At 30.4% G+C, this 17,689-nt stretch overlaps 2 protein-coding genes across 13 annotated transcripts in view; both read right to left on the minus strand.

Annotated features, from left to right (window-relative positions):
* The window catches only part of LOC140040690 (neogenin-like), a 101,133-nt gene extending 92,011 nt beyond the window's left edge, over positions 1 to 9,122 (minus strand). For all 11 annotated transcript variants that reach the window (XM_072086805.1, XM_072086807.1, XM_072086811.1 and 8 more), the window contains exon 1: positions 8,895 to 9,122. In XM_072086805.1, the coding sequence (XP_071942906.1) occupies positions 8,895 to 8,985 (91 nt within the window). In that variant the 5' untranslated portion in view covers positions 8,986 to 9,122. The remainder of the gene's footprint in view (positions 1 to 8,894) is intronic.
* A 2,978-nt stretch (positions 9,123 to 12,100) lies between these two features.
* The window catches only part of LOC140040695 (lysophosphatidic acid phosphatase type 6-like), a 46,171-nt gene continuing 40,582 nt past the window's right edge, over positions 12,101 to 17,689 (minus strand). For both annotated transcript variants that reach the window (XM_072086820.1, XM_072086821.1), the window contains one exon: positions 12,101 to 15,835. The gene's annotated coding sequence lies outside the window, so the exon portion shown is untranslated. The remainder of the gene's footprint in view (positions 15,836 to 17,689) is intronic.

Genomic DNA, 17,689 nt, shown 5'->3' on the forward strand with positions numbered 1-17,689 from the left:
GCTCAAATTCACATAGCAGATGGTTGGCATATAGTTTGAATAACTGATCTCATATCTGCTTTGTAACATTATATTGGTAAAAGAAAAGCTTAATTTTTTAAACAAAGACAACACAAAGAAAATATTGACCAAAAGCTAAAGGGCCTAGAGCACAAGAAAGACAAAACCTTTTTCATTTGAACTTAATGCTAATAAAGAGAAAGAAACATTTCATTTATTTAATGTTTTATATGAAGATACCTATCGAGTAGATTTCCAAACATGATTGAATTCCCTTTTTTCACACATCTTATAATGTCGCCAATAATAGCAGGCCTTGTCTTTTGAAAATTATAGGTGTGCTACAAATTGCACTCCTCAATACTGTACATTCAGGGATGCTGTAGATGTGCTGTTTGTATTTTGGTGCGTAGAAGTTTGCCAAATTTAAGGGGGTTGTAAATCGCACTCCTCAAGGGCAGGAGAGTGTTAGGCAAGTGATCGCACTCGCTCGCCTTAAAAGACAAGGCTTGTAATAGCATTATTTACTCTATGTCTACATTATGTAGAAAATTAACATTGACAAAATAATCAACAAACTCAAATCAAAATGAAAAATTATGGTACAGTAATACTAGGTAAGAACTAATAGCCTGTGGCTATATTCAGACATGCCTTTAATAAAATGAGACTTATTAAAACCACAGAATTCAATTCAGTTTTCATCAATGTAAAATATCTAGAAATGCTAACAACCCCTAGCGTGACGGAGAAACATTTCAAGTTATCTTAACATTGGAAGCAATTGTACTTTGGTCTGTTTAATGAAGTGAAAGAGATGCATGGCATGGTACATGCTGAGCTAGGTTTCAACTTTTTAATACTTCTGTCACCGTTAAATTTCAACTAAGTATACACATACTGTGGATCAAATAAGGTTAATAGCTTTAGCCAAAAATAACATATTTCTGTCATTTTAATATTGCTTAATACCACTATCAATCCTTTAAAAGGAAATTACAAAAGTCTTGCAAAAAAGTATTCTATTTTTATGTGCTTTTTAAAATAATAAAAAGATATTTTAATCCAAATTGTATTTACTGTATACTTTAATATATATATATATACTGCACATTTTATTGAGACTCATTTATAAAAAAGATACAATCATGTTTAGCTCAATGTTTTCTGGCTGTTTTACTTTTAATATCGTTTTGAATTTGCTTTTTGCTTACATTATTTATATATCTCTATTGAGATCCAGCCACTGACTAACCCTGCAGCACTTTTTTTCTTCAGTAATTTGCCTTTGGATTTATGTACTGTATGATATTTATCAAGACAAACAACAAAGAATGTCATAGTTTTGTATTTTAGATAATTATTTATTATTATATCAATCAATGTGCAAAACTTCTCTGATTTCTCCACTATTGTAATTATCACAAGCAACTTATAGTCAAAACGGTTGAATTACATAGTGGGAATAAGCCAAAGCCTACTTCACTCACTCTAATACTATATTTAACTATAAAGTGTTCATCTAAAGCATTGTTGATGTTTAATTGATACCAAATAATAATAACTCTATGTTCACACTTTGTACATAATTGTATTCTAGCCATATTGCTTATATCCTTGAGCAGCACACTTTATCTACGTGTCTCTCTCCACCCACAACATGTACTTGGTAGGAGGTGGATTATCTAAAAAGAAATTTGGAGTGTTAAAATTAGTTCCACTAGTTGTCAATGACAAAGTCACAATTACCTGTCATCTGATGAACATACCTAATAACACCCATGTGTATGCAGTAATGACAAGAGGAAGTTCTAAACATCAAAGAAAAATATGATTGGGAAGAATAGTTTCATGGAATTTAATGGGATAGTCAGGCTTTCATAAAAACATTCTACCTTTTCAATACTCTGTTCTTCTCAGATACAGTACTGTAAACTATATTTAAGCAAAAAAAACAATAACAAAATCAACATTTACATTTTTACGATTTATTAACAAAGTGTATTTACTAGAAATTTTCGCGATTTGCCAGAAAACTCATTATGTAAATTTTGCGATGCACCTGTGACGTCACAGCAATTTAAATCTATTTTGAAGTAAACTGTTTATTTGGCGCTATGTATGTTCACAGATTATTTTTTGGGGTTTATACTTTATTAAAAATAAAATATTTCCATTAATTAATTATAACACACACACACAAATATGGCAAAAACAACCATAAATTTGAACTGAATTCAGTTGTTAATTAATAGAAAGTATTACATGTTACACTGTTGGAATTGGTTTGAATTAAATGCTACCTAATAAATCGCTCACAATTTAATGCACAACACTTGCTCATGTAAAAGTTCTGAATTACCTTTAAAATACATTTACTGTAGTAGTGCCATTTAATAAAGACATTAAATACACATTATCACCTGTGTGTATTCTTGCTCATCTGAACTTTCAACACATAAACTTTAAAGTGCTTTGCTTGAAACATAATCATATTTTCACATGAGAGAATGTTGTCTATTGTTGCATTTGAGTTCAGTGCATCAGGTAGGGTTCATGTTTGCCAAACATAAACTTTTATACAGCAGAATACTAAAGATTTCAATTTTGCGGTTAACGATGGTATTAATATTGCCATTAATAATTTCAATATGGCAAATATTTTGTCTATGTTCAATGATCAAAATGGTTTATACACTCCACATATATGATATGCATAGTGATCCCGGGAGTGATCCTGCTCTCCACAGTTTATCCATTCATAGAACCATGATGAAGGAAGTATGTAGAATGGTCCCAAGACATGACTATTACTGTACTTCGGATTTAGTTGGTAGAAGATTAAAACATTTGTTAGAAATAGAGTAACTGTATACATACCCATAGGCCCAAGTGGAATTATGTGACGTAATGCCTGAATGATCATAATATCAAAACGGTACTGGGTATGATAAACTATAAATGTTCCTGCTCTCCACAGTTAATTTTAGTGAAAAAAACTCGCTTTATAGAGTATACCACTTTAACCACCAAAGCCAAGCCTAAATTTAATCAGTACCTTTTTTACATAATGTCCTATGTTAAAGGTAAATTTACCTATACAAACTTGTTTCAATATGAATCAAACAAAACCAGCGGTTTACCTACAGTATTCAATATGCGGCATTTGGCTGAAATTGGCTTAAAACACATTCAGAACTGAGCGAGTAGCTATCTTGGGGTTTATGAGGTTAGTTTTGGGTTAGCACTATCATCATTTTAGTATAAGTGTTACTCATAAAGAAAGATTTTACTATAATTAAAGACATAATGATTGAGAATATAACAGTCACAAATTCTTACTAAAGTTTTTAATAGTTCTATGTATATATAAAATCTAAGCAATTATGAAGCGCTGTCAAATTGCATTTAAATCTGATTGTTTACTAGTGCTTTCTTGCTTACAACCCTGTTAATGGCAACATCATGTATTTTTATGTGAATTTATGGGATACTATGAACATGACACCTAGTATTCTGCACAACGATAATCAACTTATGACGTGTACATTTTCCATAATTAGAATGGTTGTTCCATATTATAGTATGCACAATTTGAAACAGAATGTGGAGATAATTTACTAATGTTGTTCATCAAAGAGCAATGGTATCTGGCCAATGGCAGAGCTGTGTAGTATTCAAATATTACTGTTGATGTTTTTCCATTGCAGTTTAAGCTACACAATTGCCTTAAAATATGTAAATGAAAATCATCTATTGTTGTAATTAAAATTTAGCATAGTATAAAACCTTATACAGGAAAGACAAAATAAGACAACGGTACTTTAGGTGTAGCAATGGTTGCACTCTTGCTGTCATCCTCATGTAGCATGAAGTATAATTTTAAACCATGTCAAAGTTTAAATTCCCTTGTTGAATATACACATTTTGCATGCACACTAGTCAACATAAAAACTTTATAAACCGTAAATGATGACGATTATAATCATTTAACTCATACATTATTATGCACAGCCATCATTTATTAATAACATAATAGACCTTCATGAAATTTCCCTTAAAAAATGACAAAAAACACACACAACTCAACAGATCCTGGCATAGGCCTACAGTAATGCCAAATTGAAAACATCTGGTATCCAGAATGATTTGGGGATTTTCTAATTTAATTCCAATCTGGGTTGGAGTTAATTATGTTCTCTAAAGTGGGTTTAGCCTGCTAACTTACTAATCATATTGGACTGAATCTAATGGTTGATGACACAAACCTTTTTCAATTCTAATCCAATTTACAGCTTCTACTCAATTTCTAATACTTTGTTTAAATATCAGCAATTTCATAATTTTCATATTTCATAATAATAGTATTCATAACAATGTTATTAGCTTTCGTTCCACATCTCTTCCTCATAATTTGTACAGATGAATGAATCAGAAAATGTTTTCAAGTAATTGAAATTGAAATAACAAGTGAACCGTATATAAAAGAACAAAAAGGTTTAAAGAGAAATTCTACTTGTAATAATTTACTATAGTGAAGTATGTATTTAAATTGCCATAGTGTATGGAGGATGTAAATCAAAGATTATTATGAGAGATATCATGATATCTAGCAAGAAATCTGCATTACAAGCTTTTACTTACGATATACCAGATGATCAAAATATTGCAAAGAACAATGGTATATTATATTTAAAATTTTTTAAATATTAATAAAACAATATATTATAAAATTATTTTATTGTGTTTTATTTAAAAAATCCATATGGTCTTCCCTAGTATGTGAATTATAATGTTAGTTTATCGTAATAGCCCTCGAGACGGATGGTACACTGATTTTAATATAGCATAAATTATCATAATTTGTATTTCATATTTTATTTCATGGATGGAGTCCAAACAAAACATACAAAAATTGTAAGAGTATGGGGTGTGTGAACTTGTTTTTGAAACAAGTCAATAGGGACTTTGCAAAACACGACTGTTAGGGGAGGACGACGAAGATCCTGTGTGCGCTAGAGTGTAAAATCATAAACAGTCGACATAGCGGTTTTATTAGTTACTTACCCTGCGCAAAGACGACGAGTGGCAGTATCTCTCTTTGATCCCTACCCTGTCTCGTGGCACGGGGCCCTACTAAATCGCTTGACTTTGGCGATACAGCATAGGCCTAGCCTTCCTAGCTTTCATTAAACAAATAAATTAAAAGTTCCAATACTATTTAGAGTTTTGAAAATTAAAAAAAAGTGTAATTTGAACTGTATATTTAAGGTTATACATTATTTCTAGTCGTTCTCCGTAAATAGGAAAATGGCAATTTTATCGTTTTTAAAAAGTTAAAGAAGACAGAAATTCACGCTAAGCTTCGTCCATTTTGTTAAAGCTCCACCGTCCTGTGACTTCTCGTCATGTTTCGTAAAGTCCCTAATACTAATAACAAGCAGAAGCTACAACATCGCCAAAGATAACAAATTCTAATTCGGGCAAGGAAGGAATAACTTGTCCCCATTTTGGGGGATCGAAAGGCAGGTTGGGTAAAAAAGATGAATTTTAACACGATCACCTAAGATGTACAGTTAGTACAGTTTCCAGAAGAAATGGGTTACTAAAAAATACGGTATAAAATTTATACCGTATTTTATACCGTATTGAGGAGATGCAGCAGAAACAGGCCCTCATACAGTAATTTAATATCATCTAAATACTACATACGGTAGTCCCTTATGTCATAACTGAAGATTATGAATGAAAAAAAAATATATCTTTAATTTTTAAACCAAATTAGCAATACTATATGACATGACGATAACTACATTATAATCCATTACAACTAAAACTGTATAACAATTAACATACTTGAAATAAAGGATGACAAATTTGACTATAAAACTGTAATGCATTTATACAGTGCCCACTTGCCTTGTTATACAGTACACAGAAAAAACCACAGATATATTTGTATTCAAAATGTACAATTCTTCTAAAATCCTTGACATATTTCACTTTAGTTTACCAAACAATGGTTTAAAACCCAGAGGTGTGCCATCTATTATCCATGTTAAGACCAAACTCCTACATACTGCATTTGATTTTGTAAATATTCACTCAGTTGACCAAAAGGGGTTATCCCACACTACTAATCCTAAAATAGTACGGAAAACCTTTCATTACTGTGAATATGAACCAAATAATCAGCTATATACACTTTAGTACTCCAGCCTTAAAACCTATCCGTCTGGGATACAGGTTAAAGACCCATTCCCTACAATTTTTTTACGTTGTTAAAGTCAATAATGGATACAGTAATACTATATCACTTGTTTTATGGTAAATTATGAGAAAAAGAGAGAAACAATACTACTACTACTGTAAGTAGCTCATGTCGAATGTCATCTCTTATGGACATTTTGTAGGCCTAGCTAGAAAACAGGAGTAACATACGGCCATCGCATGCTAGCTATAGGCCTAGCCTGACGTTGTCTAGTTAATTTAATTGTCTTTCTGTTTTTAGCAGAATCTGTTATATCTGTTAATACAGATCAGGGAAAATCCAGTATTTTCGCTGAAAATGTTTCTGTTTTGGCCAATCATAATTGATCAAAAGTAGATGAATCACAGAAGAAATCCTAAATGACATTTGTTACATATTCTTCAAAAACAATAATTAAAGTGCGCGGTGTGATCACATAATGTTCAGAATTGTTTCCTTTCTCTTTAATTAGTGGTACTACTCAACTCAAAATTTATTAAATGTGAATCGTGGGAATAAGATATTTAAAATATTTGTTGCTGTTCAAGCTTTATCAATTATACATAAATTTATCTTTATACTAATCTGGAATAATTCATACAATTGTGAGTTCATATATTTTAGGTTAAAACCAGTCATGGAAAACCAACCTAAATCTAAAAAATACTAAACCTGGATTCATTGAAGGCTGGCAATTAAACCGTACAATAATCTTCACACACACAAACCATGGAGGTATACACAAACTAAACTACAAGTTAACACCTATACTTTACTTATCCAACAACCCTTACCCACTCTCTTTCATAGGATCATTTAAATAATTTTTGACAAGTTCTGTCTATATTAACTGTAGCATTAATATCAGAATTTCAATTTCCGTAAGAGCTTTATGAAATTTGGGTTAGCAGTTGCATAATGAGTTGTCATTAGAACTCTTATCGTCACACTGTAGAAAGTCAATGCAATCATCACTACTTTGCAATTTGACATTCAATACGCAAAGTACTGATTAAATTTTACAATACATAAAATTCTTCAAGTATGCAGAAAATTGTGCTATTTTCTATATACTATGAATAAAAAAAATATGTATACAATTTAGCTTGACTTAAATAATCATAAATATGGAGATTGTTTGATTTAAATTTAATTTCCCTATCAGAATAACAGTTTTATATAAATAAATAACTTAGGCATTAGTTGACAAGTTGCCAATTCATAGAGTTCTTGTTCCATTATGGATATATATATATATATATATATATACAGTATATAGTATTGCACTGATGAAGGGCTAGTGTTGCCCGAAAGCTCTGCTAACTTTTCTGGCTGTTTACTTTATCGTTTTGATTTAGCTTTTTGCTTTTTATTTTTGTATCTCCATTGAGATCCAGCCACTGATACCCACAGCATTGTCATTTTTTTCAGTAATTTGCCTTTGGATTTATATATAGTATTTGTTAGATACAGTATGTACTGGGCCCTCTGGGAAAATAGTATTTGTACTGAAGAGGTAATCCAGTAAAGAAAAAATAAATTTTAGATAACATTACAATGGAAATTTGGCCCAAGTACAGAGTATGTACAGACGTAGCAATACTAAAATGTATGAAAAATTATGATTCAGCCTAAATTGCATATGGTATACGTGATACCAATGTTTGAAGTGTGATAAAAAACGAGTTAATTTTTCTGTAATTTTATATTACGGAAATTTATTATAGCAAGTACAGAACCCTCTATACTATAATGGAGGCTAGCTGGCTTTAATTACTGTACATAACTGTAGTTCAATCAAAATAAATATAAGAGTTTTTTAAATATTTTTTTGAGCAATTATAATAGTAGCTGATAAAATAAGATATGTAATGCTGTTGTTCATATGATTAAAAGTGCATTTCCTATATATAAAACTGGTAATATACAGTAGATGTCACTGTGTTTTAATACACAGGTGTCAGAGTCAACATTTAAAAGACACAAAACCTGCTTGAGTTTTACAATAATGCTATTCAATTCTAACTATTGTTGTATTGTCTGGCTGCCTTTACAGTGATTATAAAAGTAAAGTACTCCTCATAGTACTACAGTATGTTTCTGAGTAAATAATCAAGAATAGCAAGAATACATGACATGAAAAGCAATTGTTGGTGCACAGGTAAATAGACCGAGCGAGGAGGAAGCTGTGTATGCATATCATATATTTAGGTGGTAGAAACTAAGAAAATGGTACCGATAAATCATTAGAATAGTTTGTATTTTATTGGCAGGTGTGGTTTTGTGTTGGGATGTTTATAAGGCAAGAAAATCTGGTATAATCCTAACTTAGACTGAAACTCTCTGACGTGCCTACAAACCTTGGAGTGGTTTCCATATACTGTAAATAGTATTGGTCTCACAGTAATAACATTGAAGTCTCCCAAAGACGTTCTAGCAAGAAATTATCTCGACAAAATGTACTATAGTAAGGGGCTTACTTTTAATATAAATAAATTAGCATTGATTAAACCCAGACATCAGGCGAACTTTGAGGTTTTCGCTTATATAATATATAAATTTCGGCGCTTTAATTCCAACATCCATTCAAACAACAAACAAATGGTATTGATAAACTACTATAAATAGGCCTAATGTTACTTACGGCTATGTACTTGAGGAACAAAACTCAGCATCCCCAGCAAAATAAACTGAGTATGTACTATCCAACGATGGAACAAAATTCCACGAGCCATCGTAATAATATCACTTAGGTCCACATAAAAGTCATATATAATATAAAACTGTTCCAAAAATCCTATGAAAATCTCAGTTATTGACTTGACACAATGTAAGCATGTACACAGACAGTACTCCGATTGGTAACGACCTCCAACAGAACTGTCTGCACTGCACTCGTCGTGTATTCACGGATGAAGTTTCATATGACCCCGTGTCATGTATACCTTATTTGGCTTCATTCTTATTATGTAGTCAATTCATTTGACCAATCAGAACAATTAGAACTATTCTGATGTGGATCTAAATGAATGATTTTTCTACAGCGCAGTCAGTATTTTATTATGTGGCGCCGAGTATTCTCGATACGTCAATACCTTTACAAATGGCAGCCGTATATTTAACTATACTTTAATAGCCAAGAGGTTAAAACAAATCACCAAATTAAAGCATAATGCAAATAAAAGTGAAAACTAGGAACCAAAATTAAGCTTTTGCGTTCAAGTTTTCTCCGAGTTAAATTACTACTGTATATTTATGTTACGTACTATAGTAATATACCAAGTATTTGATCGTGTGAAAACAAAAAAAGTACAATAATATTAGTACGACCACATAAATTATTATCAATATATATACTTTATCGGGGTTTCTATTAGATTATATAAAATATTAGATAATTATCGGAATAACAGTACGATACTTTACTTAATTATGACTTAAAGCATTATGTTTTGCAATATTGCAAATAAGATTGATAGTTTTATGTAAGACTGTGTATGGGGATAGTTATAATGCTTGCAAGATTATGTCTTTCGTCAACGATAAATTTATAAATGATACAAGCGATTTATAAATGGCATATATAGAACACGTTCGATCCCTAACTGTCCCTTATGTGACATTGCATGGAATCCGTCATGTTTGTTGGTACAGTTTATTGATAATAATTCAGATAACTGCTATTATTTTGATTGCACTTAACTGTACACAGGCCTACTAAATACCGTAACGTTTAACCATTACACAGATTCACTTTTTTTTATTTGGAAATTTCAAATGATCTTGAACACGCTTCTATTTTTATTAGCCCCTATATTACAGGGATACCGATTAATATTCTATTTGCGTTGGATTGCGTGATCATAAAAATAATAATAGTAAAATTGGAAAAATTTAAAGCAGCTAAAATACCATAGCTTACATTATACCAACTAGACTTCTAAACGGATACGTCGACTAACTGATGTTTATCATTAATTTTCTTGGACGCGGAACAGAAATATATTTAGCAGAATGTTTAATAGTTATATACGACCACAAATAGGCAATTTGTAATTGTAATTTTCTGCCCTAGCCATCAGAGACGTCGGTGGTGTATTTACAGGATATATTTGGCGCCAGACCACACGGCCATTATGCGCATCGATTAGGACTACATAGGTAATACTACAATTGATAATTTCTACAGTTTATTCGAGCATTCAATGCGTGTATCAGCGTCCGTCTCGACTTAAATCAATTAGGATCGGAAATGAAAAACAAAATGAACAAAATAATAAGACAAGTGATTCATGTTATGTGCCACGACTCTAGTCGTATTGTTAAATTTAACCACCTGCAGGATAGAATACGTGCGCGTAATTTGTACAGAGACTGTGCGCATGGTTCTCGACGAACGCATGTTCATCTTAGTAAATTTAAGACGTCCGAGCAAGGTAAGTTTCGTGGGGGATCGAAAGAAATCCCTCTACTTGAAGTGCCCTTTACAAGGATACCATAGAATAATAGATTATTTGGCTCGTAAACCTTGACATCAGGACAATTTTATCCAGGTTTAAGCCTCTATATTTTCTTCACTGTTACTTACTCTTAGCACTTCCTCCTTTTAGGGGGAAAAACGTAGTACTGGCTTGGAAAACTCGGCATTTCTCTCTTATCCCCTAACCTTGGCACGAACATCTTTGGCGAGTCTTTAACCCAGTTCGTTTTATCATAGGCCTATATACTGTAGATCCTATGAACCCTTTTCCGTTTCAAGAACCTCTGGATGAGTTATCACAGGCGAGAATCGTATCAAGTTTAAACGTTCTTCTCGTCAACTATATAGACTACAAATGCATATTTTTTGGCTAATTTTCAGTTAACTTAATAATATACAGTAACTATTTTGACATTAAAATTAAAAAGCTTAAGACAATTAAACCTCCACAGAGGTGTAAAACGCGATTCTTTATAGTTATCTGTAGTTTAATGCCTATAAAGTATTATTTTCATGACATAAATTCTCTGTTCTGCCTGTTGCTGATAAACTATTACTATCAATTATTAGTTATACAGGTACTATTTAATTGTTGTAATTTGTTCTGATCGACTACGACAGTAATCGTGTCGGTGGGTTAATTAATTTTGGTATCTGTTTATTGTATTGATTTTGTATCTGTTTGTTTATATATTTATTTTTAAGAACGCACCATGTATGAACGTGTACCACCGTTGTAAAGGTGTAGCTTCAATAAATATTATTAATAAATAAATATTATTATTATTATTATGAAACACAAGACTATTAACGTCTGAGGGCGTAAAGCAGAGTATACCGTTTAATTAAGTTCTATAACGATTTACAACGTATGAAAGTGATACACAATAAAATAAGTTCTTTTTGTCTTGTTAACTCAGAAGAGGAAGTCTCGGGGTAACTTTATTATTATTATTCCAATCCGGCCATCGGTGAATATGAATCTGTCAAAACATATATCGCTAATTACAATCATCATATTGGTACAGTAGGCCTATACTTAACAATACATTTTTTTCCTTCAATTTTCCCGTTTTATATTTTGATCATAACGCAAGCTACCGTCGTCAACAATTTTCAAAATTATTCAAAGGCATGTACATGACGTGCTGCATATTTGAAAGTGTATGGCGATTTACATGGATGAAAATAACAGAATGTTCTCAACTTCAGTCAAAATTATGTCTCACGGAACCAACAGGTATATATACCTGTATTGTTTGTAGTATTGTTGTTCAAAGGTTTGTATGTCGAAGAAATACTAAAGTGTTTTTCATTATCGCTGCCTTTGTACAAATATATTTCTAGAATAAAGGAAATAAATCACCATATAAACATTACTTTGATCTTCTATTATTAATATTTGCTCAAAATTAAAAAACAAACATAGGCCTTTCATGGGCCTTACTGCAATGTGTCATGTTCTTCATACAATAATATACTAAGCCACTAACTATAATTTACTACAAATCTCCAAGCACCTTTGGTTAATAAACGTCTTCCTATTTCTACTGTATTGCGAAAGTATTTTAACAGTATTTACTATCATAAATTTCTGAGTAAGATGAGATCTATTATCAATTTCTATTTGCCCACTTACAGAATGTGTAGTAATGTCAACAGAAAACAAAACAATGGTAGTACAAATTATCCAAGTGTTGAATACAATGAATAGTTATTGCTAATAATTAGGTTGTGTTTGATCAATTTAAATAATGTAAGGATAGGTTTATTTAAAATACCAGTAAACTGTATTTTGCATATTACTAACTGTACTTTCTTATGGCAATGCAAAACAATTAAATAATTCAACACTTACAGTATATAAATATACAGCTAATACAACTATTTAAAAAATACCAATATACCAATTATAGCATTATAAGTGAAAGATAATTAATACTGATAAGTGATTAAAATACTACTTTAAGATAAACTTGAATATACAATACAAAAACAAGGAATGTTTTACTTGACAATTGTTCAAAAACTGTACGGACAAAAGTGCTGATTTACCTATAGTAGGCAACAATATAGACAATTAAGTTATAATAAACACAAGTTTTAGAGTTGGTTTCAAATGCAATGTAACAAAAAATACTATAAGAAACTACAGTAAAATAAACACACATTACAGACAAAACAAATTTCATACTTCAATGAGTGTAAACTTAAATAAAATAGTTAATTCTACATTTACTTATGTATATTATACATAATAATTTTAAACACACGATATTACAAACATTACATTATTCATAATACAACAAATGAACAAAATCAAGGATATATTTTCATGTTTTCTACTCTAAATAAAATATGGAGCATCATTTGGTAGCACCAATAAGATAATGAATAGTACTAAGTTTGAATATTCCATAATCTGTAATAATGCAAATTTTCAATTAGAATTTCTAGTGATTTACAAAAAAGTACAAGTACAATGCACAAACACCTGAGGTATACAATACAAATCGGGTAATTTTACAATGATATACATAGTTAATATTGCAGAAACTAGGTGAATATGGTTATTAATTTCTAAAGTTCAAAATTTTTATAATCCATAACAGATAGTTTGCTGAAAAATAAGTTGTTCAAGTACTGTATAAGCATAATTTTACCATAGAGATATCTCTATGATTTTACATAAAGATATAGATTTTGCCTTTATTATATTATCTTGTGTAAGACTTACTGTAGATTTACTTTTCTAAGTTGGGTGTTATCTTATACACAAGGTTAACATTTTTATGATAATTAAGATCAGATTTTACAGCAGCAAAACTTACACATTTTTTGTTTGCAAACTGTGAGTTTGCTACCGTTTGTGTATGGTGTTTGACACTACTGTTTTGTACATCTGTAGCATCATGAACTACAAATAACTTATTTTATTCGCGGACAGCAAGCTTAGTTAGTCAATACTGGCAAACTTTTAGGTCATCTATACAAACGAGCGCTAGTGTAGCCTAGGCTTACAACTAATCATTGTATTTTTGTTAAATAATTTTGGAAGGGAAGAGTATAAGTATTTTATAAACAGAAACATTTTAGTACACTGCATACTTTTACTGCATGTGATTAGTAAGCACAATTTGGGAGAGGTTAGAGTGATAAGTAACTGGAGAAGGTACTAGTTAAATTAAGTACACACATCCGATAGTGATAATTCACAATTAGTTCTTACATCTATAATTGAACATTCATTAAATATAAATAGCTGTTATATTAGTAATAATAATTTATTGTACATAAAAGAGTGACGTCACTAGTGCAGTATGTGGAATGATATGTGCAATGAACAGGTAATAAAGAGTATGGAAGCGCAGCATCCCATGCATGGCTACATGGCATAAGGCCCTCCATAAATCAGACAATTTTATATCGTATTAAATTCCTGTAAATTATCAAATAAGTACAGCGGTGCTTATAAAAGTTTGTGAGGCATTTATATGACAGCGACTCGAATGGATTTCAGGTGGTTTATAATTTACTGTTTTGCCAATTTTAATCATTCTTTGATTAACTTAATTCCAATGTAAACATGTTTTTATAACCACAGTGGCATTGAGTGTTGGGTGTTATATCTGATTGTGCCACTTATTTCATCCAGCAATGTAATCATTTACAGTATAGATAATAATCATAATCTATATAGAACTGTTGGTACAATTTTTCTGTGTGTTCATTCTAACATCCTTAGCTAAATTTAAGCTAAAACAATATAATAATGTTTAAACAAGTTATTATCTCAATACAGGTGCACATTATGAATATATACTTTTTATTGTATATGACGGTAGCTTTATTACATTCACACAAATAAACAATTTTAAATGTTACTGTACTATCAATGTCTATCTATTTTCTAGAGCTTAGTTTGTAATTTTTAAAAAAGTTTTGTTTTTAATTTTATAAAAACGCACATTGGCAATATTTCAGTCATGATTCATATAATAACAATTATTAAAAAAAATTAAATATTGGATGTGAAACATGATTTAATATATAAATATGATTAATACATCTGAGATAATAAATACTGTAATATGATTTGTTTTATATATCGAAAAATAGTTATTTTAAATTAGAACATGAATTGAACCATTGACCTATAAATTACTTAGCTAGGTCCATGATTCAATTTACTAAACATTTGTGTATAGTACATGCGTGATAGACCATAGATGATCACTGAACCTCACCATTGAATGTGCTACCATCTACCCACTACAGTAATTACCATCACCATTGTATTTTGTACACAGCTTTTTATTACTTGTATCAACAATTGTAATAACTTTACCACTGAGTGATATCAATTTTATTTATTACATATATGGTGATATTATTTGAATTTCGTTAATGAATGTTGTCTAGCACAATTTGATATCAGACATTAACATTGATATAACCATTCATAAAATGGTTTATATCAGATATGTTATTATTCAAAATCTAAATTAGTTAATTTATTTCCTTCAAAATTATCCCAAGTTTTAGATCTAGTATTTGATTGTTTAACAACTCAGGGGTGATAGATTTTGATATTTTTATCTTCAGTTTTTTTGGTTTAGTAATGGGCATCACTATTAGATAATCTTTTATAATCACAAAATAGTTATTCTGAATAGTCATGAATATTGCTAAAAAGTACTATTAATAATTATTTCAGTGAGATTCCACTAAGCTAAAATAGTAACATGAAATTCAATTGAAAATAGTGATATTTCTGTTTTAAAGATATTTATTGCAGATACTGGTTATTACCTTTGGCATCTATTTTTGTATTTGTGTTACATAGGCATACTAGCACCATTAGCAAAAGCTTACTACACCAAACCAAAGCAATAAACACATTCCTATAAACTCCTATAAGCTACCTGTATAACTACATCAAAATATTTGCAATTATAATAAAAGTAGTTTATTTGGATTGACTAGATACTTTGGTCCAAAACTATACTAACAATATAGATTGTGAATATTTAGAAAAAAAATCCACGTTGTTTAAACCTGTCCATGTTTCCTTGTCAGTTGATGTGGAGGTAACAGCAGCCAAACTGAAAGAAATAAAGAAATAATAATTGGTTAAAATATAATAAAATGTATCACTAATTTTCTAGTTAATTTCATGCCTACTAAATTCATTTTCTTTCATCTTACCGGTTATTTGGATTAAAAACAAAAAAATTAATCTCAAGATTATTTTTTCCACTTGTGACAGAAATGAAGGTCTAAATACACTTATTTATTACCAGCACCATGGGAATAGAATATACTGATGGATATCTTTGAAAATTGTTAGTAATCTTGAAAACTTGACAAAAGCTAAATACAAGTGTAGCCACACAGCTTGATTGGCTCATTGCAAAATCTGCCTACCATTAGAGCAGACTTGAGATGAGACTAGTAAACTAAATCCTTTAATTAATCAATCGGAAATATTGCAAGCCTGGAATTGCTGCATTCTACTAGAGACGATTCTTTCAGTTGACTAAACTCATTGCATCTCCTTGGCAGCTTTAAACAATACTAGTATGTTGTGAACACGCTATGATTCATTGTTCAAAATAACAAGTGAGTCAACCTACTCCACAATGTTCACATTAGAATAGATACAATCTTAAATTTAGATTGCACAATAGAAAGCCAACAATGATGGTTCTAATAAAATAATAATTATAAGATGATAAAATCACTCAAATTTGTTTTCCGTTGAGCCAGTTTCTACAGTGCGCAAACAAGTGGATAAACAGTGTTTTGAAAAAACACTGCAAATTCTTGTCAGTAGAAACAGAATCAATGAATTTCATAAAACATAACAAATGACATTCCCAATTAAAAACACCCAATTGAGTACATGTTAAAACGCTATTTAACCACTATGCAATTTTTAGCAGAAATGCAAAATAATATTATTTTTATTTTCCAATGCCATGGAGGTTAAAGTAGGTGATTTTGTAAAATATAATTTATTTAGCTTTACATTCATGATCTTTGGAGGAACATTGCTGTTTTAAATACAACAATTTCAGTGGTTTTAACATTTTTACTGTACTTTAACAATTTACAGAAGTATTAAGACATTTTCTTTTTGATGACATTTTTTTCCTCAAGCTTTCGCTGGTTCATCAATGCAGATTATTTTTTCACTAAATTACAGAAGTAAAAGAATATAATATCTATAATACCCATTAAAAAAATTTAACTACAATGTGAACCTAATTTTCCGATACTACAGTACTGGTATGCATCGCCTTCATTCTAGGTATTGAGAGTTGTAACCTCAAATTCAATTTATTTTATATTTTTGGAAAACAACACTTTTAACAGAGCAGAACTTTCACAAAAACAGACTTTAAAACATGTTGATACGTTATATAAAAAACAATGAATTCTGTGAAACTTAATCTAGTAACAGGGTTGTAGCATTTTCTTTAGCAATATCTAAAGAACTACAATATTAGAAAATAATCAAAAATTCATTAGCTGCTAATTAAAGTAAAAGAGTGTCCTAGATGACCTGGCTAAATTACAAAAGCCAATTAAGCTGTAGACATGAACTAATAAACTGTACTATTTTATACTAATAATGCAACTTCTGTGTAAACAGAAAAGGTGCCATGTAGAAAAATGACAATTAGGCTATTGTAATTAACAATGTTACACTTCACTAAGCAATAATGGGAAATTCGTAAAAAACAAAACCAGTAATTAATTCATAATGTATATTGCTATTGACTTATTTTGTATTTCAACAACACGAAAAGTGACAAAATGTTAGTGCTTTAAAAATGATTATTTTTATTTGAATTGTTGAACTTATCCTTTTAAACACAGTTTTCATCTTCATTCACAAAATCATGCACAGATCAACACAAACTACTGTCAACAAAACAATTATCACCATGAAA

The sequence above is a fragment of the Antedon mediterranea genome, chromosome 2 (assembly GCF_964355755.1).
Source record: "Antedon mediterranea chromosome 2, ecAntMedi1.1, whole genome shotgun sequence".
Classification (NCBI taxonomy): Eukaryota; Metazoa; Echinodermata; class Crinoidea; order Comatulida; family Antedonidae; genus Antedon; species Antedon mediterranea.